This window comes from Miscanthus floridulus, chromosome 8 (genome assembly GCF_019320115.1).
Source record: "Miscanthus floridulus cultivar M001 chromosome 8, ASM1932011v1, whole genome shotgun sequence".
Lineage (NCBI taxonomy): Eukaryota > Viridiplantae > Streptophyta > Magnoliopsida > Poales > Poaceae > Miscanthus > Miscanthus floridulus.
In genome coordinates, this window is record NC_089587.1 from 9,258,467 (window position 1) to 9,284,159 (window position 25,693).

General features: G+C 43.1%; 1 protein-coding gene across 1 annotated transcript; it reads left to right on the forward strand.

Annotated features, from left to right (window-relative positions):
• The first annotated feature begins 16,225 nt into the window (after positions 1 to 16,225).
• Positions 16,226 to 25,257, forward strand: LOC136475659 (ATP-dependent DNA helicase Q-like 4A). Its single transcript, XM_066473239.1, has 25 exons — positions 16,226 to 16,487; positions 16,682 to 16,862; positions 16,946 to 17,003; positions 17,479 to 17,886; positions 18,038 to 18,202; positions 18,293 to 18,423; positions 18,527 to 18,899; positions 18,981 to 19,112; positions 19,398 to 19,484; positions 19,559 to 19,680; positions 20,193 to 20,313; positions 20,387 to 20,538; positions 20,611 to 20,746; positions 21,593 to 21,716; positions 21,792 to 21,862; positions 21,948 to 22,016; positions 22,110 to 22,211; positions 22,300 to 22,458; positions 22,544 to 22,624; positions 22,748 to 22,909; positions 23,028 to 23,083; positions 24,111 to 24,210; positions 24,306 to 24,400; positions 24,475 to 24,552; positions 24,676 to 25,257. Exons 2-25 carry the CDS (start codon positions 16,705 to 16,707, stop codon positions 25,106 to 25,108), a joined length of 3,573 nt encoding a protein of 1,190 aa, XP_066329336.1. The 5' UTR covers positions 16,226 to 16,487; positions 16,682 to 16,704; the 3' UTR covers positions 25,109 to 25,257.
• Positions 25,258 to 25,693: the final 436 nt, after the last annotated feature.

A 25,693-nucleotide genomic window follows, 5' to 3' on the forward strand; every position in this document is an offset into this window, starting at 1 on the left:
AGAGCCCGCTATTAACACATAGCTTTGTTAATGATCATAGATCAGTTGGTTAAATTCCTTGTGGTAAAACCTGTCCACCTAGGTTTAAGTCCTCGACTTGGCACGGGTGCTCGTATTTTCCTGGATTTATTCTAGGATTTAACGATGTTATGCTTTCAGTGGTAGGCGACATCCCCGTCGACAGCGAGAAGTCAGTGGTGACTTCATGAATCTCGAGATCTGCTGGCTCAATCCTTTAGAGGTGTTCATAGGGGTAGGGTTTGCCTACGTGTGTTCATAGAGGTGAGTGTGCGTGCATGTTTGTGGGCTTCTACGTTGTACTGTGTAATTTAAAAAACAACTATATGACTAATCTTCTAGTGTCTAAGTCGTCTCGAGTGGTGAAGGCATCGATCCAGACCAGGCGACTGAAGTGGTTACCGCCTCCAGCGGGATGTATGAAGGTTAATGTTGATGCAACAATCTCCAAGAACTTGGGTCGAGCGTCTGTGGGAGCTGTTGCTCGTGATCAGGCAGGGAAGTTCTTGGGAGCTTCCGAGTGTGGTTCTTGAAGGTATTACTAATGTTGAAACAGTCGAGGCGATTGCATGCAGGGAAGGTTTAGTGCTAGCATCTGATCTAACGGTGATCCAATCCATCCGGTTAGCTTCAGACAGCACTAATGTCATACGGAGTCTTGAAGAAACGGGTATGGGTCTGTATGCCCAAGTTGTTAAGGAAGTGAAGGTTAGGGCTCATGACTTTATTTTTGTTGATTTTGCTCAAGAGAATAGGAGCTCAAATATTGATGCTCACAACCTAGCTAGGAGCTTAATCTCTTTTGTAATGGGCAAGCATGTTTGGCTGCTTATCCTGTTTGAGAGCATATGTAACTCGTATGACCAACTCAATGAATAAAGAGTGTGGTGTTCCTCACAAAAAAAAAACCAACTGGACCGTGTTGATGCAAAAGTGGATCTGCAAACACAAAGGGCTAATACCCGAATCGATATCCAAAGCGTGCCAGTCGATTTGACCTGTTAATCGACAAGGATGAAGATACGAGCACTTTGGTCCTGACAACAGCGATACGCCCGGAAGTCACGGCCAAGAGGTACTCACATGGAACTCGAGAATCGCCGAAGGTCGCACTAAAGCTATGCAACTCGCCGAATCAATGAGAACTCGTAAAAAGGAAAAATATGCAAATTGATGAAGTCGCCGAAAAGTAAGTAGATGCAAATAGGAGTAAAAATTGGTTTTGATATTGATTTTTTCTTTATTACATTGCCCCTCAATCTATATTTATACCCTGATCTAAAGAGACATAACCAAATACAACTAGGACACCAAGTCCATATCTAAGGAAACATGTGACTCTTACATGAATCATACTCTAACAAATATAGAAAAGGAAATCAACTCCTATCTATTTCCCTGTCCGCCTCAATTACGATGGAAATCTCACCGACCTCCTTTCCATCGGCATACTTCCTGTTTCATCGGCAGTAGTCTTCAAGCCTTCCTTCATCGGCATCGACAATAACATCTCCAACCTTATCGGCAACGCCCGAGTCTAAATCAACCTTTCCATCGATCACCACCATTCATCGGCAACCATCTTTACAAGCTGATTTTCATCGGCTGTCAGCGTATACAGTAACTTTCCTCCTACCGATTAGCCCACTCTGATCATTTTGACACGTGCAAAAAATGGTGTCAACACATGCCCCCCAATTTCGGAGTATAAAACCATTAATGCTCCGAAAATTTACTCCAGATAACGTTTGCCTTCGCCCAATTACCGTAACTCATCCTTCAAGCCAAAACTTGATCTGTTATCAAATCTAATCAAATCTAATCCTGATTCACGCACCTCAGTAAATATCGCACAATTGCCAACCACTCTTGCCCTGATTATGGTTAAGATACCGAAACAATAATCCATCGGCAAGATCCTAACATAATAATGCCGCCATTTTCAGAATTAAAATATCCTGTACCGAGATCTCTTCCAAGTCATGATTACTTGCCATCAAATCATCTGTACAATCCCTTGATTATCAGTGCGAACAGTTACCATATCCATCTGAACCACCTCGACCTACATGCGCGCGGCATAGAGATAAGTCCAGAATACCCCTACTCCAAGCGGCTTATAAATAGATTTCTCCAGGAACGCTCGTCTTCTACCCTCAGACTCCAATCTTTGACATTCTCTCTTTCCTGGCGGCGACTCCGACGAACAACTGCGCGACCTCAACCAACAAGAACTTTTCTCCAGCGTCAACCTCGAGTCTCCGGCTCGTGCCCCCATCTACCTCAAGATAATGGCAATCAACTTCGACGTCCCTGCGGTTCGTTCCACTTCCGTTACCTTTTACCTCGATTCCTCTGGTCTTTGCGAGTTCATACAGTTGGTAATTTTTTCTCTTTTCTTTTGTTCTTCGGATCCTCTAAACTTAGGAACTGCGCAACAAATTAGTTATTCCAACCGATCAGCCGCATGTCCAATGCCTAGGACCAATGGGCAACCCAGATCCAACTGATCTGATTAATGCAGAGGTTAACATAATCCCTTTTAGAGCCCAAAATTTCTCTCTGAATTTATGGAAAGATACATTCCGATCTTGGCCCAAAACCACCAAAGGGTGGAAAGATTGGTACTTGAGGGTCAATAGGTCGATGCAAGTACACTGGGCAGAACGGAAGCTAGACCAATGCATTAGGCTATCCATTGCCGATATGCAAAAGAACGAGTCAATGATGATTGCAGCTGCTTACTTCTGGTCAGACACAACAAACACTTTTATGTTTGGACATGGCCCAGCTACTCCCACACTTGCCGATGTCTACATGCTCACTGGCTTGGACATTTCAACTGCCGATGAAGGCTCCATCTATGGCAGAAAATCTGAATATAGGGTGAATACCCGCAACATCGGTGGTTGGACGGGATACATTCAAGAATGCCAGAGAACCGGACAGTTAACCAGAGGGAACATGCCACATTCTTGAATATGTGGCTAGAAAAATTTATCTTCTGTGGTCGATCAGTAGGACCAACCAACGCCTTCCTCCCCGCGGCTGAACTCTTGGCTAATGGTGTAAGGTTCCCTCTTGGCCGATACCTTCTGAGCTCCACTTATCATCTTCTTCATCAAGTGTCTCAGAAACTTTTGCTTGGCGAACCCATCGGCAACTTAGGAGGCCCGTGGTGGTTTATCAACATGTGGCTGAATGCCCATATGCACAAACTGTTTGCAATGGGACTTCTTTGCCCAACAATTCCCATGAGAAATTGCTGAAGACCACGTGCTTGGGGACGAGGAATCGGCAACACGCTCACCCCTCAATTTTGGTGAAGCCATAATTGTCCTCCCTGGAACAGAGGCCAATGAAGACCAGATCGGTAGATTTTCCAAAGCTTCTACAATGGTCTTTCTCGTGATCATAGGGCCTGGGTACCTTATATTGACGAAGAAAATAGATTCCCCCTTCTTTTCAACTTTGCCGATGACACTCTGAATCAGGATAATGAACTCATGATGGCCATCATTACTCCTAGGGCAATCCCAGTAAACACATTCGGTAGCGGGAAAAACACCAATATCACATATGAATTTTACAACCCATCGGCAGTATCCCGTCAATTGGCTTTTGGGCAACTGCCAATCAAACTTTGTTTTGCCGATGTGATCAAACCCAGAGAAACAATCACCTGCGGAACAGATTGGAGCAGGGTAGTGCGACTCTCCCCCGATGCCGATACTACAGATGTCGATATATCCGTCTGGACGCCAGTATCTTTCATCACCGAATCATATAAGCAATGGTGGCGAGAGTGGAGGGAACAACTGTTTGCAACATCTGCTCACACATATCGGCACATGATCGACCCTGAATACGCCATTCCCGATGACGCAGTAAGTTTCTTTTAACTCCCTTCTGCTTTTTCCTTTCATATATCGGTAACTAACTTTCTCGTGACAGGTTAACAACCCAGCACCATCTATGAGCAAAAGTGGAAAACCCTTCGATCTTCGGCCTGTTTCCCCGATATCACCGATCGGCTACAACGCCCCCACCTTAGCTGCTTTGACTCACCAGAAGACCCAGTGCCAAGACCATCACCTCCAAGTCCAAATTGGCTACAGCTAGGGCCACTCCATTGGCTGCTGCTACAACCCTGATCAAGGCATTCAAGGTAACAACCCTATTTATTTCTACTCATGCCGATCACAAACTGTATTAACATTAATCATTCAGGGTGTAAGAGCCGCTGCTGGATCGTCATCGGCAATTCCTCCGACATCAAGCACCACTACTTCTGACAAACCTTCAGAGGTATTCCTTTGATTTTACATTTTATCTAGTTAAATATCATACCTTACACTTGTTTTGCAGCAATTAATGGGTACATTGGCAAGCGTACCAGATGTCCAAGCTCCACAACCAACAAGTGCTGATGCCCCCCAGCCAACCGTTGCTGAGGCCCAAGCAAAGCGCAAAGCCTTAACAGATGCCGAGGCACAGCCAAAACGACAGAAGTCCATGCCGATCCCCACATCTGCCCCAATGTCTGCAATCCGGCCAGAATTAGTCGATGCAACTGAGCAAGCAGTTAATCCTCCTATACGGGACATACCATCGGTCATCATACCCCAAGAGCCAACCACCGATGAGGCCATAGAGGATATCCCATCGGCAAGCTCAAGCCGATCCTCCACACGGCATACTCCAGGCTGCTTCCTCCAGCCAAGTACAGGAAATTGCCTTGAAATAGGTAAGCCGATTGACCTAGTCGATTTATAATATTCATACTTATCCTTAACTGACCTCTTTTTCTTTTTCTCAGGAACAAGACTCCCCAAACAGCCTATTTTCCTTTGCCATTGACGTTTCTGACGATGATGGAGAGGAAACAAGTTCTTCCCTTGCACTGGGAACAATATCGGTAGAAATTAAGTCCAAGTTGGAAGCTCTCCTGAACTTGTTACAGCAGGATACCGCCCAACTGGTAGATGACTCGGACCCCACAAAGGCAATTTTCAAAACAATCCGTGGCCAGGTCCCTACCGATGTTGAAGAAGTACTCTTCCCAGTAGCCCATTTAGAAAGCCACCAACTGCAATATCAACGGGCTGCTCAACGCATTGCCGATAGAGCAGCTCAGGCTCAACTCAAAGAAGAGATGCTACAATTGAAACAGATTGCCGATGAGAAGCACAAGGGCATCGGCAACTTGCAAACTTCGGGCGCTGAACTTAAGCAGAAAATCTTAGATTTATCGGCAAAGAGGATGGCTCTATTGGCTGAATTGAAAGAAGTCGAGGCAGTCCTTAACTCATGCCCAACAAGAAGAAAGCCAGCTACCCAATGCCATCAAGGCCCTTCAGCAAGAAAGAGACATCCAGGCTCGCAAAGCCTTGGCCATGAAGAAAAAACTCAAGCCTGTGGAGGGTGCTGCCGATGAAGACATCAAAGAAATGAAGGAAGCCGACCAGATTCGCCTGCATGTGATATTGGCTATCCAATCCTTGTTAAACTTGTAAATCTTGTCTATTGCATCGGCACTTTATGAGACATTGACATCCTTGTATAATTCTAGCCGATAGGACTGTTATCGGCACTTATACTTTTATGCATCCATCCAGATACTAGGGTAATATTTCTTTAAATATTTTCCATTTAATGCTCTAGGAAACACAACCCCTTCGAGGGTTTCTAGAATATATGCGTTACCAGGAACAGACTGATTTATCCGATATGGACCTTCCCAATTAGGAGACCACTTTCCAAACTTTGAACTTTTAGTTCCAATCGGTAAAATCAATTTCCAGACCAGATCTCCATCGGCAAACTCCTTTACCTTCACCTTCTTGTCATACCTATCTGGCTACTCTTTTCTTATTTTCTTCGATGCTAACTAAAGCCCTTAACCGATGACCCGCCACATCTTCCAACTCATCCTTCATAAGAGTATCATAATCATCGGCTGTCAGCTGATTTTGAGAACGTATTCGCCTAGAGCCAATTTTAATTTCCCAAGGTAATACTGCATCGTGTCCATATACTAACTGATAAGGCGTTACTTTGGTTGCACCATGACATGACATCCGATATGACCACAAGGCTTCATTTAATACTGTATGCCACCTCTTAGGATTTTCTTTAATTTTGCGCTTAATGAGTTTGATGATCCCTTTGTTAGAAGCCTCAGCCTGACCATTAGCTTGAGCATAATATGGAGAAGAATTTAAAACTTTAATTCCCTATACCTACAGCAAACTCATCAAATTCTCCCGATGTAAACATAGTACCCTGATCGGTAGTGATAGTTTGAGGAATACCAAATCGGTAAACAATATGCTCTTTCACAAAATCGATCATATTAGCCGATGTCACCTTTTTTAAAGGAATTGCCTCAACCCATTTTGTGAAATAATCGGTAGCAACCAGAATAAATTTATGTCCTTTGCTCGATGGCGAATAAATCTGACCGATGAGATCGATAGCCCATCCCCGGAACGGCCAAGGTTTAATTATAGGGTTCATAGCCGATGCAGGCACTCTTTGAACATTACCAAACTTTTGACACCCTCTGACATCCTTTAAAATACTTAAAACAATCTTCAAGAATAGTCGATCAATAGTATCCATTCCTTCTGATCATCCACTTCATCTTGAAAGCCGATTGATGCGCTCCACACACTCCTTCATGAATTTCACCCATCAAGCTTTTCGATTCATCACTGCTAACACATCTGAGTAAAACTCCATCTATAGTTCGATAATATAATTCATCATCGAGGAGCACATACTTGGTAGCTTGGAACCTTATACATCTTTCAACCTTTTTATATGGATCCTTTAAATAATCGACAATCTCCTTTCTCCAGTCATCGGTATCGACCGCCGATGTTAGCACTTCCTAAATAGGCTGATACCCTGAAGCATGTTGAGCTAGTCGATTAGCCTCTTCATTATGTAGTCGAGAAATATGTTCAAGACAAAAATCTCTAAACCCTTTCAATAATTGCAAACATCTTTCATAATACGAAATTAAAACTTCACTTTGGCATTCATAAATCTCAGCTAATTGATTTATAACTAGCATAGAATCACCAAAGATTTCAACAGCATCGGCACGTATCTCTTTCAGCAATTCTAGCCCTTTTATCAAGGCTTGGTATTCAGCCGGATTATTTATCGATGTAGCAACAATCGGCAATAAAAACTCATACTTCCTTCCTTGAGGTGAAATCAACACAATGCCGATACCTGCTCCTTCACCACATATGGACCCATCGAAGAAAAGTATCCAAGGAGCAACCTCCAGAGAGTCCACTGTATTACAAGAGACTTTTCCCTGTGTGCCCTTATAAAAGATCGTAATCCCCTGTGTGCCCCTGAAAAAATTCAGCGGTCTTCAGCGCCACTACTTCAACTTTTTCGTGTCATCCATGCCACTTCTGTTAGTTTGGGCTCTAATGCCGTTAAACTGCAGGTGTGAAAAGACGAAAATGCCCTTAAGTTCAAATATGTTATTAATTTTTTTGAGCATCTTAACGACTTCAAATGAAAAAACTCAAAACTAGAAAGTTATAGATCTCGTCGAGATCTATAATTTTCATATAAATTTTTTTTCATTTAATTTCGCAAAAAAAAATATGATTTGATATGATTAATATATCTTAGAAAAATCATATTATTTTTTTTGTGAAATTAAATGAAAAAAAATTTATATAAAAATTATAGATCTCGACGAGATCTACAACTTTCTAGTTTTGAGTTTTTTCATTTGAAGTCGTTAAGATGCAAAAAAAAATTAATAACATATTTGAACTTAAGGGCATTTTCGTCTTTTCACACCTGCAGGTTAACGGCGTTAGAGCCCAAACTGACGGAGTGGCATGGATGACACGAAAAAGTTGGAGTAGTGGCGCTGAAGACCGCTGAATTTTTTCAGGGGCACACAGAGGATTACGATCTTTTATAAGGGCACACAGGGAAAAGTCTCGTATTACAATGCTGAGTGACAAAATCAGCCATAATCTACCCCTTAACTGCCTTAGTCGATTCGTAACGTAGTTCAAATTCTGATAATGCTAAAATCCACTTGCCGATTCTACCACTTAATATCGGCATCGACAGCATATACTTGACTACGTCGTCTTTGCATATGACCGTACATTCGGCAGATAACAAATAATGTCTAATTTGACATAAAAAAAGTATAAACACAGACATAATTTTTCGATGGCCGAATACCTTGTCTCAGCATCCACTAATCTTCTGCTCAAATAATAAATAACACGTTCTTTCCCTTCAAATTCTTGAATAAGAGCTGAACCGATAACGGTATCATTAGTTGACAAATACAACCTGAAAAGTTTCCCGTGTTGAGGTGGAACTAGCACTAGAGGATTTGTTAAATATTTCTTAATTTCATCTAGGGCTAACTGCTGCTCAGCTCCCCATACAAATTCCTGATTGGCTTTCAACTTAAGTAATGGACTGAAAGCCTTGATCTTACCCGATGGATTAGATATGAATCTTCTAATGAGATTAATCTTACCGATCAAAGGTTGTAATTCAGTTTTATTAGCAGGAGCAACCACCTTGTTAATTGTATCAATAGACTTCCTACTGATTTCGATGCCTCGCTGATGCACCATAAAACCCAAGAATTGACCTACCGATACACCAAATGTACATTTATTAGGATTCATCTTCAATCCATGCTTCCTTATGCACTCCAGTATCTTTCGTAGATCGGCTAGATGTTTTGTGATATCTCGAGACTTAATCACTACATCATCAATGTAGATCTCCACTAATGTGCCGATGTATTCATGAAAAATAAAGTTCATAGCTCTTTGATAAGTAGCGCCGGCATTTTTCAAACCAAACGTCATGGCTATCCACTCAAACAACTCTACATGACCTGGATATCTGAAAGCAGTCTTGGAAATATCTTCTTCAGCCATGAATATTTGATTGTAACCTGCATTACCATCCATGAAGCTGATAATTTGATGTCCGGCTGCAGCATCAATCAACAAATCAGCAATCGGCATTGGATAGCCATCCATCAGTGTGGCTTTATTAAGATTCCTGAAATCAATACAAACACAAAGTTTTCCATTTTTCTTATAAACAGGAACCACATTAGAGATCCACTCTGCATATCGACACTGCCGAATAAACTTCGCCTTAATTAATTTAGTTATTTCGGCCTTAATGTCAGGAAGTATATTAGGGTTGCATCGGCACGCTGGCTGCTGATGTGGCCGAAATCCAGATTTGATAGGTAACCGATGTTCAACTATCGATCGGCCTAATCCAGACATCCCAGTATAATCCCAAGCAAAACAATATTTATACTCTTTTAACAAATCAGTTATTTGCTGCTTACACTTGGAATCTAACTTAGCACTAATAAAAGTAGGTCTTGGTCTATCGCCATCACCAATATCTACTTCTACTAAATCATTTGCCGATGTGAACCCTTGACCTAATTTTCCATCATCGGTAAACATATCCATTAAAACTCTTCTTCGGAACCGACTGCTTGGATCGGTGGAATTTCATAATCAGCCACTCTAAGGAATTCTTTTTTCCAAACTTCTCCTGATATGCATTTAGTTTGCTCATAAGTATCTAATTCTGTCGATGCGAAGATATAAGAAGAATCACCAGGGACAAACTCAATCTTATCCCCAATCCACTGTACGAGGCATTGATGCATTGTAGAAGTAACACAACAATTAGCATGAATCAAATCCCTCCCTAGAAGCAGATTATATGCACCCTTGCCATTAATAACAAAGAACGTCGTCGGCAAGGTTTTGCTATCGATAGTCAATTCAACGCATACTGCCTCTTTAGCCGGTGACACATTGCATTCAAAATCCTTCAGCATCATATCGGTTTTGGCCAAGTCTTGATCTCCCTTACCAAGTTTTCGATACATCACATAAGGCATAATATTAATCGCAGCCCCTCCGTCGATAAGTATCTTAGATACAGGCTGCCCATCAACTCTGCCTTTCACAAACAAAGCCTTAAGATGCTGTCTCTCATCATCAGTAGGTTTCTCAAAAACAGCCATCATTGGATCTAGTGTCAACTGAGCTACTTGATCAGAGAGAACAACTTCTTCCTCATTATCAGATAGTGTCAAAAACTCCATCGGCAACATGAATACCATATTAACATCTGCCGATAGACTCTTATTTTTGTGTTTTTCCTACCACTGCTGATGACCGGACCTCTCATTGGAGAAATTTTTCTCTCGGTATAAATCCTCCTGATGCTCACGTGCATCCTTCTTTTCTGTGTCTTTGTCAGACCCTCCGGGCACCATCGAGGAAACTTGGTCTTCCAAACCGGCTGATAACAGGTCCCAGTTGATTCTACACGGCGTATATTAGGGTCCCTGTAGAATATTTCTTCATCCAGAACTCTTGCATTTGCCATCTCCTCAAGCGCCTCTTGATTCCTTAGAAAATATCCAGCGCATTTACCAAGCCTTTTATGTACACTAAGTCTACCCCCTAGCCGATCATGCACTGATGCTCTGCCTCTGATCGGCTCATTGATAAATAAACCCTGATTGCCAGGTTGAAACCTCCTTTCTGACCGATTGACCCCATAATAACCATTGCACTCAGGGCAATTTTCAATAGTTGGCAATTTAATACCTTCTTCTCAGCAATGGATGAAAAACGGGCACCTCCAATGATTTTTATGCCGATGCCATTCTTCCCGACGTCTCTCTTCTTGCTGTTGTCGATATCGGTCCTTACGCTGACGCCAACCCTCCTGCTGCCTTCGGTGGGTAATCATAATGCCAAGTCGAGGAGGGTTTTTGGAACTACTGCTTTCTCCCAGTAAACCCTTACTTTTTGCATCATCGGTAGTTATCCGATGTTGGGGATCTACTGATGCGTTTTTCTCAGTGACCTCTGACGTCAATACCTTGGTCTTCCCTTTGGCCTCCAACATATTTGCTGGAAAAGGGTGTTGATCAATTTTCATCGGCTTCTGGGCCTTGGAAGTACCAAACTTAATTCTCCCAGATTCAATAGCCAATTGTAACTATTGCCTGAACACCTTGCACTCATTTGTACTGTGTGAAGTTGCATGGTGCCATTTGCAGTACAAGATCTTCTTCAACTCTTCTACCGATGGGATCACATGATTAGGTGATAGCTTAATTTGGCCCTCTTGAAGCAGAAGATCGAATATCTTGTCGGCCTTGGTGATATCAAAGGTAAACTTTTCTGGTTCTTTTTGACCAAAGGGACAAGATATCGGCTTTTTATTCTTAACCCACTCAGCTAAGCCGATAACTGGTTCTTCATCAGAATCAGAATCTCCTACTTCTTCAACAAATGATACTTTTTTACTCCAATTCTTTTTAGGTTTAAAAACCCTAGTATCTTGATCAAAGATCCTTTGCACAAGATGACTGAGGCTTTCAAACTCCTGAGAAGCATATCTGTCTTTAAGATGTGGCAATAACCCTTGGAAAGCTAGATCGGCAAGCTACTGATCATCCAGCACCAGACTGTAGCACTTATTTTTTATATCTCGTAGCCTTTGTACAAAGCTTTCTACCGATTCATCATTACGCTGTCTCAATTTTACTAAATCGGTAAGCTTCTTTTCATGGATTCCAGCAAAGAAATACTTATAAAATTATTTTTCTAGATCAACCCAAGTAATAATAGAATTTGGTGGTAATGAAATGAACCATGTAAATGCCGATCCAGATAAAGACGATGAAAATAATCGAACTCTTAATTCATCTCTGCTAGCTGCCTCTCTACATTGAATAATGAAGCGATTGACGTGTTCCATTGTTGATGTATCATCTTGCCTAGAGAATTTAGTGAAATCTGGTACCCTGTACCGATTTGGGAGAGGAATTAAATCATATGCAGGAGGGTATGGAGTCCGATAAGAATAAGTATTGACCTTGGGCTTTATCCCAAACTGATCATTCATAATTTCTGCTATCTTATCGGCCCAAAAAACATCAGCCTCCTGCTGACAAACTGGCTGAATTTCTATGGGAGGTGCCTGCTGATATCCCTCCACATATCTTTGTGGCCCACGATCTCCAGCAATTGGCATATTTGCCGTTACTTGTGGTCTATTAACCTGTTGGAAAGGATTCATCGGCTGAGCTGCCGATGCTTGATTCTAGAAACCAGCTTGCATATGACCTTGTTGAATCCCTGCAACCTGCTGATTTTGCTGAATTGTATGTTGAACAGGTAAACTGTCCTGACCAACCATTATTAGAACTCATCGGTACAAAACTTACCGATGGCTGGTAATTTGCTGACATTGTTGGATAATTATAACCAGCTTGAGGCATGAACTGAACCCCAATTTGACTCATAGCAGGGGCTTTCTGCTGTATCGGCAGTAAACTTGCCGATGGACTTGAATTGGGTGTTTGAACCAAAGGCATCTGGAAACCTCCTAGAGTTGGTTGCACAGCAGTTGTTGTGGCATATTGAGGCACTTGAGCCATCGGCGAAACAGCCGATGGTATATGAGCTTTTTCTACTGCATCAAACACTTGAGGTAACCCAGGATTGAAAGCAGATGACTCCGGAGGCATACCATATCCCCACCAATTAGTAGGAATCTGGCTATTCTGAGACACAGTGCCTGACATAGCTGATACCGATAGATCTATATTAAGCTGAACTCGTCCTCCTGATAGTACCGGATCTGATCGTATCGGTGTAGATTGAATATTAGGTAAGCCTGTCGATACTGGAGGAGAAGTAACTTCTGTACCCACAACGGCCGAGGGAGCCGATAGAGTTTTGACAGATGCCGGCTCTGGTTGGTGATAGGCAGGCCGAAAAGTAAGTAGATGCAAATAGGAGTAAAAATTGGTTTTGATATTGATTTTTTCTTTATTACATTGCCCCTCAATCTATATTTATACCCTGATCTAAAGAGACATAACCAAATACAACTAGGACACCAAGTCCATATCTAAGGAAACATGTGACTCTTACATGAATCATACTCTAACAAATATAGAAAAGGAAATCAACTCCTATCTATTTCCCTGTCCGCCTCAATTACGATGGAAATCTCACCGACCTCCTTTCCATCGGCATACTTCCTGTTTCATCGGCAGTAGTCTTCAAGCCTTCCTTCATCGGTATCGACAATAACATCTCCAACCTTATCGGCAACGCCCGAGTCTAAATCAATCTTTCCATCGATCACCACCATTCATCGGCAATCATCTTTACAAGCTGATTTTCATCGGCTGGCAGCGTATACAGTAGCTTTCCTCCTACCGATTAGCCCACTCTAATCATTTTGACACGTGCAAAAAACACTGTCAACAGACCGTGTCGCGAATGGGTCTATGGTCCAGTGCTAGAGCTGTCCACAGATTCAAGACGCGAGGAGGCCTACCCGCGATCTCCTTCCTTCCCAAGGCGGCAAGTGTTCTCCTTTCTCCTTCCACAATGAGGTGATGCAAGGCTCCTCACCCATTTGTGTCGGTCATAATGTGAGATCAGCCAACATTTGATTTCATTTTCTCTTTTCGATAATGCTCCTATTAGGACGTCCGTCCATGACTCGCGTCCGGACGTGGCTCCCCAAGAGCGGGCCCTAAACTGAACAAAAAGAATCCCCATTCAAATGGACGCCTCCCACTGCTCACTCCCGCATGCGCCGCTCACCCTCGCTTCCTCCTCCCCATTCTCCCGTGCTTGCGCCCTGCCCCACCCGACATGCGGCCATGGCTGCATCCATAGCCATCGGTGGCGCCCTCACCCACCCTGGCGTGTGCCCCCCACCCCAGCGTCCGCCTCCCCTATCCCCGCGGCCTCCTTCCCCACCCTGGTGGCTCCTTTTTCCCACCCTGGCAGCGCCCCTCCCCCCACTCCAGCGTTCCACCCATTGGGAGCACCCAATGCCCGCGGATCCGGTGGCCCTCTCTCCCACCTCGGCGAGATCCATGGAGCACGAGCGAGATCCATGGAGGTGGTACGGTGGTGTTGTAGGGGAGTGGGTGGCTCTCCCCCACCCTAGCGTGGCGCCCTCTCCCACCCTGACAGTCGAAATTGACCGGCTCAGCCTTCCCCTCCCCTTATTGCATATGTAGGTTTGAAGCGTTTTAGGCGTTTTAGATGTATGATATATTTGTTTTATATGGATGTTATAAAAATAGATCGGAGATGTCGTTGCACATGTTGCACATGTTTCAGAGGCATGTTACAAGCGTATGTTTTGAGTGTGTAATATGTTTTAGATTGCAAACGTATGTTTCGAGTGTTTTCATATGTCATTGGTAAAGAAGTCGTCAACGCCAATGAGATACAATATCTTATCCTAGACAAACAGGGTGGGTAAGCGTTTGACATATCGAGCCCTTGAAGGTTCGTTAGGATACAATAGCAGTATAAACGTTGCTTCAAATTGGGGTTAGTTGTGCAGACCGCAGGCAAGCGATGGGCTGGCTAAACTCTAATATCGCTAAGCCTAATCGACATGTTTGCTTGAATTTATCAGTCTGAATCAGCCATGATATAATATTTTTCTCTCATAATAAAACAGCATTAACCGATTTATTAGTCGCAAAAACTACCAGTCATGAATATCTATCCTCTACTTTCTCCAACTGCCGTTCGATTTCTCAGCAAGTCTGTTCGTCTGTGCGGATGCCGAGCAGAGCAGGAACGAGAACGAGCGACCGGCCACCGTCGTATTTCAAGGGGCTATCTACGACAAAATCGAGGTATGGCGGGGGGCGAGGGCCATACGTCGCCATATCAGAAGCTCCGTTCTAAAATGCTCAGTACGCAGCCCACACTGACAATGTGGGGGCATGCGCCAGACCACCGCACCGCGACGCACGTGTCATCGTCAAGGAACGAAACTTCCATTAAAAAAAAGTTTAATTGGGTTCGTGCCATTATAATTTTCGATATTCGGAGAAACACTATTACTATTCATCTATTTCGAAGCATGCCATTACAATTCTTCGTTTCCCACAAAAATACTACTGAATACGTATGGACATAGCCTGTGCCCAGCTGCAGACGTATACGAAGACGTATACTTCATCTCCTTTGTCACTGACACGCGGGCCTCACCTAACGGGCGCATCGAAGGGGTGTGGGCGAGAGCCACCATTGGCAGTGTGCTCGACGGGTGGAGTGGAGGGATGGGGGCGACTGGAGGAGGAGGCTGCTGCTCGCCCGCGTGGCCGCGTGGTCTCGGCGGCTGCTGCGCGCGTGGCCATGGCGGGCCGGAGCTTCTACGCCTCGAGCCCCGCGCGGCCATGGCGGGAGGAGCTGCTGCGCGGCCATGGTGGGTGGAGCTCGCGCGCAGCTATGGCGGGCCGAAGCTCTCGCGCCTCGAGCTCCGCTGGCGGCACCAGGAATGGCCAAGCAGCAACAACTCGTGGAGTCCCATGACGACTTGACGAGGCGGAGCTTCTTCTCGCGGTGGCTGGAGCTGGAGGCGGGCACGCCATCGTCCCCGTCCGCGGAGCCGATGCTCCGGCGGTTGGAGCTTCGCGCCCTAGGGCTGCTGCTATTGCGACTCTAGGCGGAGGAGCTCTGGCCCGCCAGCTCCGCCTGCCGTGGCGTGCGCCATGGCCGCGTGAGAGCTCCGTCCGCCATGGTAGCGCGGGAGCTCGAGGTGGATGAGCTCCGACCCGCCATGGCTGCGCGTGCTGCTGCTGCTGCTCGCGGGCTGTCGGCGTGCTGCTGCTCGCCGTGGCCGTGGCTGCGTCGGATGGAGAGAGAGGAGAGGAGGAAGAAGATGACATGTGTGGCCCGCGTGTCAGTGACAGGGGTGATGAAGTATATGTCTTCGTATACGTCTATAGCTGGGCCTAGGCTATATCCATACGTATTTAGTGGTATTTTTGTGAGAAATAAAGAATTATAATGGCATACATCAAAATAGACAAATAGTAATAACGTTTCTTCAAAACGTTGAAAATTATAATGGCTTAAATCCAATTAACCCTTAAAAAAAGAGAGGAGTTGACATTTCTATTCTATCCGTTAGGAACCCGAGCATGGTGCGAATCTCGGCTTCCATCCGACGGCCGCAGCGCTAATCAGAGAGATCCAATTAAACAGGCGGCTCGATTGGTTTTCCACTTTGGCACTTTCCCTCCACAACACACGGTGAGCCGGTGAGGTTTTCGATTTAGCATTCCGCGCCCCGCCCCGCCCCGCCCCTTCTGTTTTCTTCGCCGGCCGCCCCCATTTCGGCGGAATCCCACAGCCGCCCCCGTCCACCTCTCCCCCGCCTTCGCCGCATTGGCAACCAGCTGCCTCGGCCGCAGGTTGGGGCTCTCCTCTGCGTTCACCCTTGCTTTTCCGCATCCCCGCGGCGACGGCGACGACTACTGGGCGAGCAGCGCGGCGCCGCCACTCTACGCCGGGCGCTCAGGCCTTCGACGGGACCTTCTCCGGCGACGAGCGCCCCACCAGGTATGCCAACCCCTTCCCTTCCTGCTGCGCGACACCGAGCACCCAAACCCTAGCGTACGCAGTATGCTGTTTGGCTATTTGCATTCGGATCTCATCTGATTACTGAATTTACAAGGGTATCACGCCTACCGCCAACTTCGATTTTATTTTTACTTTTTGGCAAAAATTATCGGGCGTGCATGTGTGTGAATCAGGTCCTAAGCTCTTATGAACGCCAATGCAAGCCAATAAGCTGCCAAGGGTCAACTGGCCGCACCACGAAAACGCTGTCCAGGGCTTCTCTAGCAGAGATGGCTTTCTGAGTTCAAGCTTTCTCTTCTCCTTGCCGACACAGAAGCCCAGCCCTGAAGCTACTGAGAGCATGCTTTCGTTAAGGTATGCCTCTGATTTGTGGAAACCAACTTGGCTGCGGCATTTACCGAGACGGCATGATTCCCTCAAACGTTTATATTTTGCAGGTCTTCTGCTTGTAAAATTCAAGGCCCAGAGCGTCTTCAAGCTCCTTTGATCGAGAAGGTATGACTGGGATGCTGTGACGTGCTATGAGTATTTGGTGACGCTTAGTACAGTACAGTTAACGAGAGTTACCTGGTGATACCAGAGTGTCTTCTAGCTAGGTTTTAGGTAACTTTACATCAATAGCCAGATATCTTCAAAACCATATGTTTCCGCCATGATAATAAATGCAACTGGTGGTTGGGAATGTCAACTCCTAAGAACATATCAGGATTTGTGGAAAACTTGAGTTAAAAAATGCAACATGTTAAGGAAAAGCTTCAACTAGTTACAATACAGACTAGTTGAAGATGCTCTTACCTTCAATTAGTTGTGTCAAAACTTCTACTGGTTACACCCTAACTGAAAAATTCAACCCCTACCTTCCCTTTTACCTAGAGATATTAATCCTCTGTGCAAAGATCATTAACCTAATTGGATCTATTTGCAATGCTCCACACACTTTATTTACTTCTACAATTATTTCTCATCATAGGCCTGGCGTTCCCTATGCAACACTCAGGCTGCCCGCAAGAGCTATTTAAGACCTGGTTTATCTGCAAAAGTGAAAGACTGTGATAGAGGTCATGCTCGTACTTATGGAGAAGGCTCATACAACACCAACAAAATGGCTACTGTGCCAGGAAACAGGATTCCTTCCGTGGAAAGCACAAGCCAACCCAGTGAAAGAGTTTCTCTGCAGAACAACAGCTTCCATCAACCTGTTGGCATCAGCTCCTCTATGAGAAGTTACCAGAGCAACCATGTGGCGCAGGAAGATATGGGAGCAACGAATCAATACAATTTTGCAAGAACCGATGCTGCAGTACACCAGTCTGCTCCGGTTGCTGATAACATGTGCAGTTATGATAAATTTGATGCCATGGACGATGATATTCTAGCGGTTGGTGCTTTCATCTCCTGAACTTAATATTTCTTTAACTGCAACAAATGTTCTCAGGATTATATTAATCCATAAAACTACAAGGACATAATTGCATGGTGTTTTTTTTACGTGTCCATGTTTTTTTTCCCTCAACTGTTTTATCTTTCAGAGTATTGACGTGGACCGAATAGTTATGGAACATTATCAAGCAACACCCAGAGGATCAGCATCTCATAACATGTCTACTCCACCAGGAAACAAGTGTAGCTTCAATGGCATGGACGAGGCTAATTTACCACGAGAACTATCTGAATTATGTAGCCATCAATGCAAGGTAGGCTAAGTACTTAGTATTAAGTTACCATCTTTGTTCTATACTGGGGCTATTTCAGCATGTCATCTCATTATCTACTACTTTCTGCAGCTGGCTTTTTGCAGAGAGGCAATGACTCATTTGCAGGAGATGAAGGATGAGCTGCTTGCAGTAGCCAATGAGCTTCTTGATGATGATGGTGAACTCAATCCTCAACATTCACAAGAGCTTCATAAAAGACGGTTCAATTCTTTGTCCTACTTATCAATATTACTTGTTACTTCTGAGTAGGCACCTCTGCTTTGCCACAGTAATGCTGATATGTGCTAATGTTATACCTTGCAGATTGCATCTTAAGAAACTGGTTCAGCTACTTGAGGACCATATGACAAGGTCAGCCCAAGATGAGGAGAGACAAATATCACACTCTATGGCATCCACAACAGCTACACAGCAGCATCTGCCACCTATGACCCCAGGAAGCACTTTCATAACGGATAGCAATAGATTCCAATCTCAGGTTTACGTTGGAAATGGACCTAGGGATAGTGATTTATGCTATTCTTCTGCTCCATATTCCTGTTCAGATAATCTAAGCACACCATTAAATTCTGTATGGAAAAGCTATACCCCAAAGGTTATCGATATTAACTACACTGAAGGATCTGGTGATAGAAAGTGGAGTAGTACAAATTTTCTGTGGACTAAGGAACTTGAGGTTATTTTCTTCAGTATCATTTTTTAATTCTTTACACCATCACTGATTTGTGAATACTATTAACTTTGAGTGCATATTCAGGCCAAGAACAGAAGTAAGTTTGGAAACCGTTTTTTCCGCCCCAACCAGCGAGAAATAATCAATGCCACAATGAGTGGGTATGATGTTTTTGTTTTGATGCCAACTGGCGGTGGGAAAAGTTTGACATATCAGGTAACAACTTACAAAATATATTTTTATCTGTCACTGTTCTTTTTAAATGTTTGGACATTCAACTTCCTGTCCTATGTCTCTTGACCATTGTTTTGTTTAAGTTGGCACTCTTTCCTCTTTCTAAATGCTGACATATATACACCACTTCATTTTTTATTTGTTAATGCTCAAAAAAGATAATTTTCAGAAGATTTTTATCCAGTGGGACATGTTACATTTGTTCCTTTGACATACACTGAATTGTGCATCTGCTATCAGCATTGATGCTCATCTATTAATTTGCAGCTTCCAGCACTTATTAGTGCAGGCTTAACATTAGTAGTTTGCCCTCTTGTCTCACTCATCCAAGACCAGATCATGCACTTGTCACAGGTAATGAACCGTTTCATCTGGTACATATTTCTTGACGTTTTCTTTTCTGATTGACTACCTTTTGGCTGGAGCAGGCAAATATTCCTGCAACTTATTTGAGTGGCAACTTGGACTGGCCTGAACAGCAAGAGATATTGAGAGATTTAGAGTTATGCCGCTACAAGTTGCTGTACGTCACTCCAGAGAAAATAGCGAGGTAAGTGGAATGGTGCCCATTGTGAGTTACACGCATGAAGCAGCTGTATTCAGATTAATTCACATCATCTCTTGATTATCGTCTAAAGTTACCCTTTTGCAATACAATATACTCGCAACCATTAGATTCATACACTGTTGTTTCTGAGTACTGTAAGTTATCCAGCAATAATGTTTTCCAGATCAAAACTACTTGTCATGATTCTATTTTACTGACACGCCACATTTAATCTCCAGGATGTGTTTTCTTTCTACTATTTTATCATTTACACACTTGTTCTTCTTCTTTTTTTTTTTAAAAAATATCATTTACATGTGTTCTTTCAGTGTTTTACTGTTTTTGAAAACTTGTTGGCAATTTTATCGAGTATATGGTTGCCACCCTGTTGTGACTGTTGGAAAATGTATATTCATGAAGGCATTTTTCTATATGAATATTTTTTGGGTAAAAGTACCATTACATGTGTTGTATGAATATATTAATTTAGCCGGTTAACATTGTTTTGAGTACAGGAGTGGTGCTTTATCGACAGTATTGGGCAATTTAAATAAACAAGGGCACCTTTCTAGAATTGTTATTGATGAAGCTCATTGTGTAAGCCAGTGGGGTCATGACTTCCGACCTGATTACAAGGTATTTCTATCTGATGAGAGATGTTCATGGTTAGATTAGATGACTTCTTGATGTAGGTTTTACTATCTGTCAGAGCTTAGGTGTTCTAAAACAAAACTTCCCCAAGACACCAGTCCTGGCCTTGACTGCAACAGCAACTGCTAGGGTTAAGGAAGATGTTGTGCAAGCTTTAGCCCTTGAAAACTGCATTGTTTTCAAACAAAGTTTTAATCGTCCAAATCTGAGGTGCGTGCCTGTGAGGTATTGATGCAAGTTCTATTGTAGCAGACCATCTTAGTTTTTAGTTGGGCTTTGCAGGTACTACATAAGACCCAAGACAAAGAAATGCGTCGAGGACATTGATTTGTTTATCCGCACAAATCATTCTAAAGAATGCGGCATTATATATTGCCTTTCAAGAATGGATTGTGAAAAAGTGGCAGAAAAACTAAGGGTTATTTCTTGAAACTATAAGCTGTTCATTGTTCGTATGGATATTTAAGTCCTTAATTTTACACACTGTAGTAGCAGATTTAATTCTTGATTATTTAGCTATCCAGTGGATACATGTTTTTGCTTATATTCCTTGATATTGCTTCATATTTACCTGGGTATAGATTGGGAGCTCTATTTTTAGTCGGTCACCTTATGCTTGTCCTGACTTTTCTAAAAGCAGTGTTCAAGGTTGTACATGTTTGTTTTGTCAATCTTGTCCCATCGTTGTTGAGGGTTTGCGCTTGTTGGCTGTAGTTTCTATGTGGTATTACAACAAGTAATATATGTTGGTGTGGTGGGCCTATGCCTTAGGCAATCCCTAGCTAATTCAAAAACCACTATAGATGCATTGAACATTAGCTATATATACGGAGTGTTTGAGAAAATTATGAAGTATTAATATGCCCATGTTTGTTAAACTGGCTTTGATTGCCTCAATGATTTGTCAATCTCCCCTTGGTGTTGCCAAAGGTAGAAAATTGATACCAAACTTGAGCAAGTGAGCTAGGTATAGTGGGTTTCATTAGCTGGTGGTTCAGGATATTTGTCTTAGATTTGCTACCAGTGTCATCTATGTAAGCATCTATTATGTGCTTGAGGCTTTTCATATGGTTAACTTGATGTACTTATTTTGTCTAACATTGATTACTGGTTGGCGTGGCACATTTTGAACAGTGAACTAAATTTAATCATCCAATGAAAATTTGGCCTACCCTAGTACTAATATTTGTTATGTTGTCATGTAGATCTTGACCTTTCCGCTGGCTATAACTTCTAACTATTTCCATTTTTTCCCCTTTGCCAGGAATGTGGGCACAAAGTATCACACTACCATGGTAGCATGGATCCTGTGGATAGAACACGTATACAGGAGCTTTGGAGCAAGGATAAGATCAACATAATCTGTGCTACAGTTGCATTTGGGATGGGTAACTTAATCTTTCAAACGCCTTTGTATAGAACGTCTATTATTGGGTGTTCCATTCTAATAGGACAAATTGTAGGTATCAATAAACCTGATGTTCGCTTTGTTATTCATCATTCACTGCCCAAGTCAATTGAAGGATATCATCAGGTATATCTCATAACTGAAGTTTCATGACATTAGCACAATGGAACTGTAAAGCCGAAGCTATCTGGTGATTGATCCATTCTCATAGGAGTGTGGACGTGCGGGTAGAGATGGGCAACCTTCATCTTGTTTGCTATATTACCAGTATTCTGACTATGTAAGTCTACTGGTACCTTAATACCTTGTTGGCCACTTCTTACTATCTTTGTACTGTATCACAAACAAGTAATTTTCTTAACAAAATGTTCAGATTCGGGTCCGACATATGATTACACAAGGAGTTGCGGAGCAAACAGGAGCACCACGTGATGAGCAAGCACTGAAGACACATAAGGACAATCTCCTGAGGATGGTATCTAAAATTCTATATGCACGCATTTGTTTGTTACTACAAAGTGTGGAAATCATGAAAAAAAATGTCGTATCTTATATTTCTGCAGGTCAGTTACTGTGAAAATGATATGGACTGCAGACGTCTACTTCAACTGATCCACTTTGGAGAGAGGTTTGACCCTTCGCTTTGTGCAAAAACCTGTGATAATTGCTTGAAAGTGTCAGGATGGGTCGAAAAAGATGTTACCAACATTGCCAGGCAATTGGTAAGTGGACAGATGTGCCCCTTCCAAATGCATTCAGACATCTCTCTCTATGTGAACCTAAACTCTTGTTTTGTTGCTTCTTTAGGTTGAGCTAGTCACAAGGACAGGGCACTCACATTCATCTACTTACATTCTTGAAGTTTACAGAGGGTCTGTGAGCCAAAACGTACGTGCTCAGATACCTAATCAAGATCATGTTCTGATCTTTTTAGTGTAGGATCTTGCCACCGGGGGGCAACTGTCCCTGCAACACTAATACGCTAACGGTAACACAACTCATTACCCATAGGTCAAGAAGCAGCGTCATGATGCTTTAGCTCTTCATGGAGCTGGGAAGCATCTAGCTAAAGGTGAGGCAGCAAGGATAATGCGACATTTAGTAACTGAGGAAATACTTATTGAGGATGTGAAAAAGAGCGATATGTACGGATCGATATCATCTGTCCTCAAGGTAAAAATACTTGATGTGCCTTGGTTTATTTCAAGACTAAATGCTTCTATTTTTTTTTTGTCTCCAATCTTGGTAGCACTGTAGCAGTCATAGGTCTAACATAATCTTGGTTAAGCAGGTTAATCATTTGAAAGCTAGCGATCTTCGCTCTGGCAAACGCAACATCGTCCTGAAGTTAGTTTTCTACATTTTACAACCACCAAACTTATCACATGATTTGAGTGCAATATTATCTAAGTCACATATGAACTTGTTTTTTTTCTCAAGTTGATAGACACATCTTGTTTTTTTAGAATGCTACCTTTTTTAAAAATGAAAAGTAGGAAATATTCCTTTGATCATATATATTAATATGCATGCATGTAAAAGAGTGATTTGTCACAGTAAGCTACTTTTACCTTCACATCTGAATCTTTGTAAGGTCTACTGTTGGCATTAGATGTCAAGCAGTATGATGAAGGTTTATTTTTTTACTGTATTTAAGACATACTGCTTAAAACTGGTAGGAGCATTTCACAACTGGGGGAAAAAATCCTACTTTGGGCTCTTTTTAATCCTGACTGGTTTAGGTTATCTGAGACCATCTAGCTATTGGTTGGTTACTGGTTTGTTACATTGGCCCTGGATCAGTGATTTATAGTTCTGTGACCTGACTGGTTACTGTTTATAAATTTCTAGGAGTCGGTAGTAGCCTCTCTGGGTTATTAGGGCTGACCTGTAAGGACAATGTTTTCATGTTTTCTTAACCTATCTGTTCTGGTTGAGTTTGCACAACAGGGTTAATTCATTTGGTTTGCAAATAATACTTAACATTGATCTTGTTGCTGCAGAAACTAATATATAATGTCAATTGATATTTGGTTGAATTGAATCATAATCTGGAAACATTATTTTTATAAATCAGGATGTGACATAATGGAGTGTGTTGTTCATACTCCATGAAACCCTGATACATTTGAGTTTGATTCTACTTATGCACATTCTTTGCTGCATTAGTATCCTTTATCTCCCTGTGTTGGCATTTTCAATTTGAGTTTTGAGTTGGTGTGACCTGAATTTCAATCTTTCATATTCTACTAATACCTTTTTTTTCTTGAAACTGGCATATTATATGAACATTTTTTTTTTCTTGAAACTAACATGTTCCAAGTATGTTTGAACAACGAACAGCTGGTAGTTCTCAAAAAATGTTATCTTGCAGGTTTCCTGCTCGTGACAAGGCCTCCAAGGTGGGGAATCTTGATGCATCATTATTTCCACAAATCAATAAGATTGTTCAGCAGCAAAGTGAAGTTGATGAGGTAAAGACTTGAATGTCTAGATTGGTGCAGATTTGTGGTGTTGGGTCTTTATCTGTTCTTTCTCTGTTGTAATATCTATTTTCTCATTCTTGCAGAATCTTGCATCGATGCTCTACGAAGCTTTACTTAGCCTTAGACAACAGATAATGGAGGAGTGTAGTGAAGGATACCATGCGTACCACATATTCAAGTAAGTTGTTTGTTGCACCTTCATTTGTGGAAGCATTCACTGGCCCCTGATACGGTTGAGCTTTCCATCTTCAGAACTGACACATTGAAGGAGATGAGCATCAGAGTACCAAGAACAAAAGAAGAACTTTTGGATATAAATGGCATCGGCAAGTAATGCATCTACTCTGCCATTTTGAATTGTTTACGCCGCCATCTTTTGTTTACGAAAATAATCTTTACCATTTTAGATGTAGTAGCGGCAACTACATTCATGTTTCACATGTTTTCTTTCAGGACAAAGGTCAAGAAGTACGGGGACCGCGTGCTTGCAACCATCGAGGACTTCCTCAGCAAACACCCAAATCCAAGGAGAAACAGCAGTGGCAGTGGCGGCAAAGAGCACTCCGAGGCGGCAAAGAAGCGAAGGGGCTCCACCGCGAGCTCTGCAGCGAGTTGCGGCGACGATGACTTCGAGGAACCTACGGGCCAGTCCAAGAAGCGCGCGGCCAAGGCGCGAACTGTCTCTGACGCCGCGAGCATGGTCCATGGCGCCCGCTGTATCGACGCCGATCTGGATGGGCCTGAGGTGGTGGATGTGGACGATCTGTGCAGCGTCCCGAAGCCCGTGGCGTCTGGCAGGGTTCTGCCCAAGTGGGCACCCGCCAAATCCAAGGGTAGCAGCGTTCCCCCCTCTAACTTATTCCATGAATTTGGATACGCCAAGTAGAGTACGCTGTACCAGTAGGGAATAGGAATGTAGGTTTGCACATATGGTTGTCTAGGATAGGTCGTCGAGCACATGCAGCGAGGCAGTGGTGTGAACGGTTTTCTGTGATGCAGTTGTACAATGGGACTGTGGCGTCGAATTTTCGCCCAGCTGGTGTGTAGGTGTGTATCACGCGTCAAGGACATACGAGAGCAGGAGCAAGAATTCCATTGCTTGCTTCTGTGGACAGCGTCGCGATAGTCGCAGTGTCGGCCACCTGTTGCCTGTAACATCTTCGATGCAGCTACTGCGTGGCCGTTATCTTTTGCGCACGCACTAAACATGTGGCGCGTGTACCATCAAGCAACTGTTCAGTGTCTGACGCAAACCTTGAATTAACATCATAGTCACCATCCGATGGCTAATGTAGTAATGTACGTATGTATGCTGATGTTGGACTGTGATATGAGCTTAAACTTCTCTTTCATCCAGTTGTCCTAGGCTGTGTGTATAGGTTTAACAAGTTTTAACTATCTTTCCTAACATCGGTAAAAGGTCTGCGTTTCCACCATTTCGGAAGACCTGCATTAGTATGCCTCAGGAGTG

Excerpts from the sequence above, each read along its gene's own strand:
- LOC136475659 (XM_066473239.1), top strand. The coding sequence starts at position 16,705 with ATGCAAGCCAATAAGCTGCCAAGGGTCAACTGGCCGCACCACGAAAAC. Across the intron at positions 22,459-22,543 it reads CCAACATTGCCAGGCAATTG|GTTGAGCTAGTCACAAGGAC; the intron begins GTAAGTGGACAG and ends TTGCTTCTTTAG. Across the intron at positions 23,084-24,110 it reads AAACGCAACATCGTCCTGAA|GTTTCCTGCTCGTGACAAGG; the intron begins GTTAGTTTTCTA and ends GTTATCTTGCAG.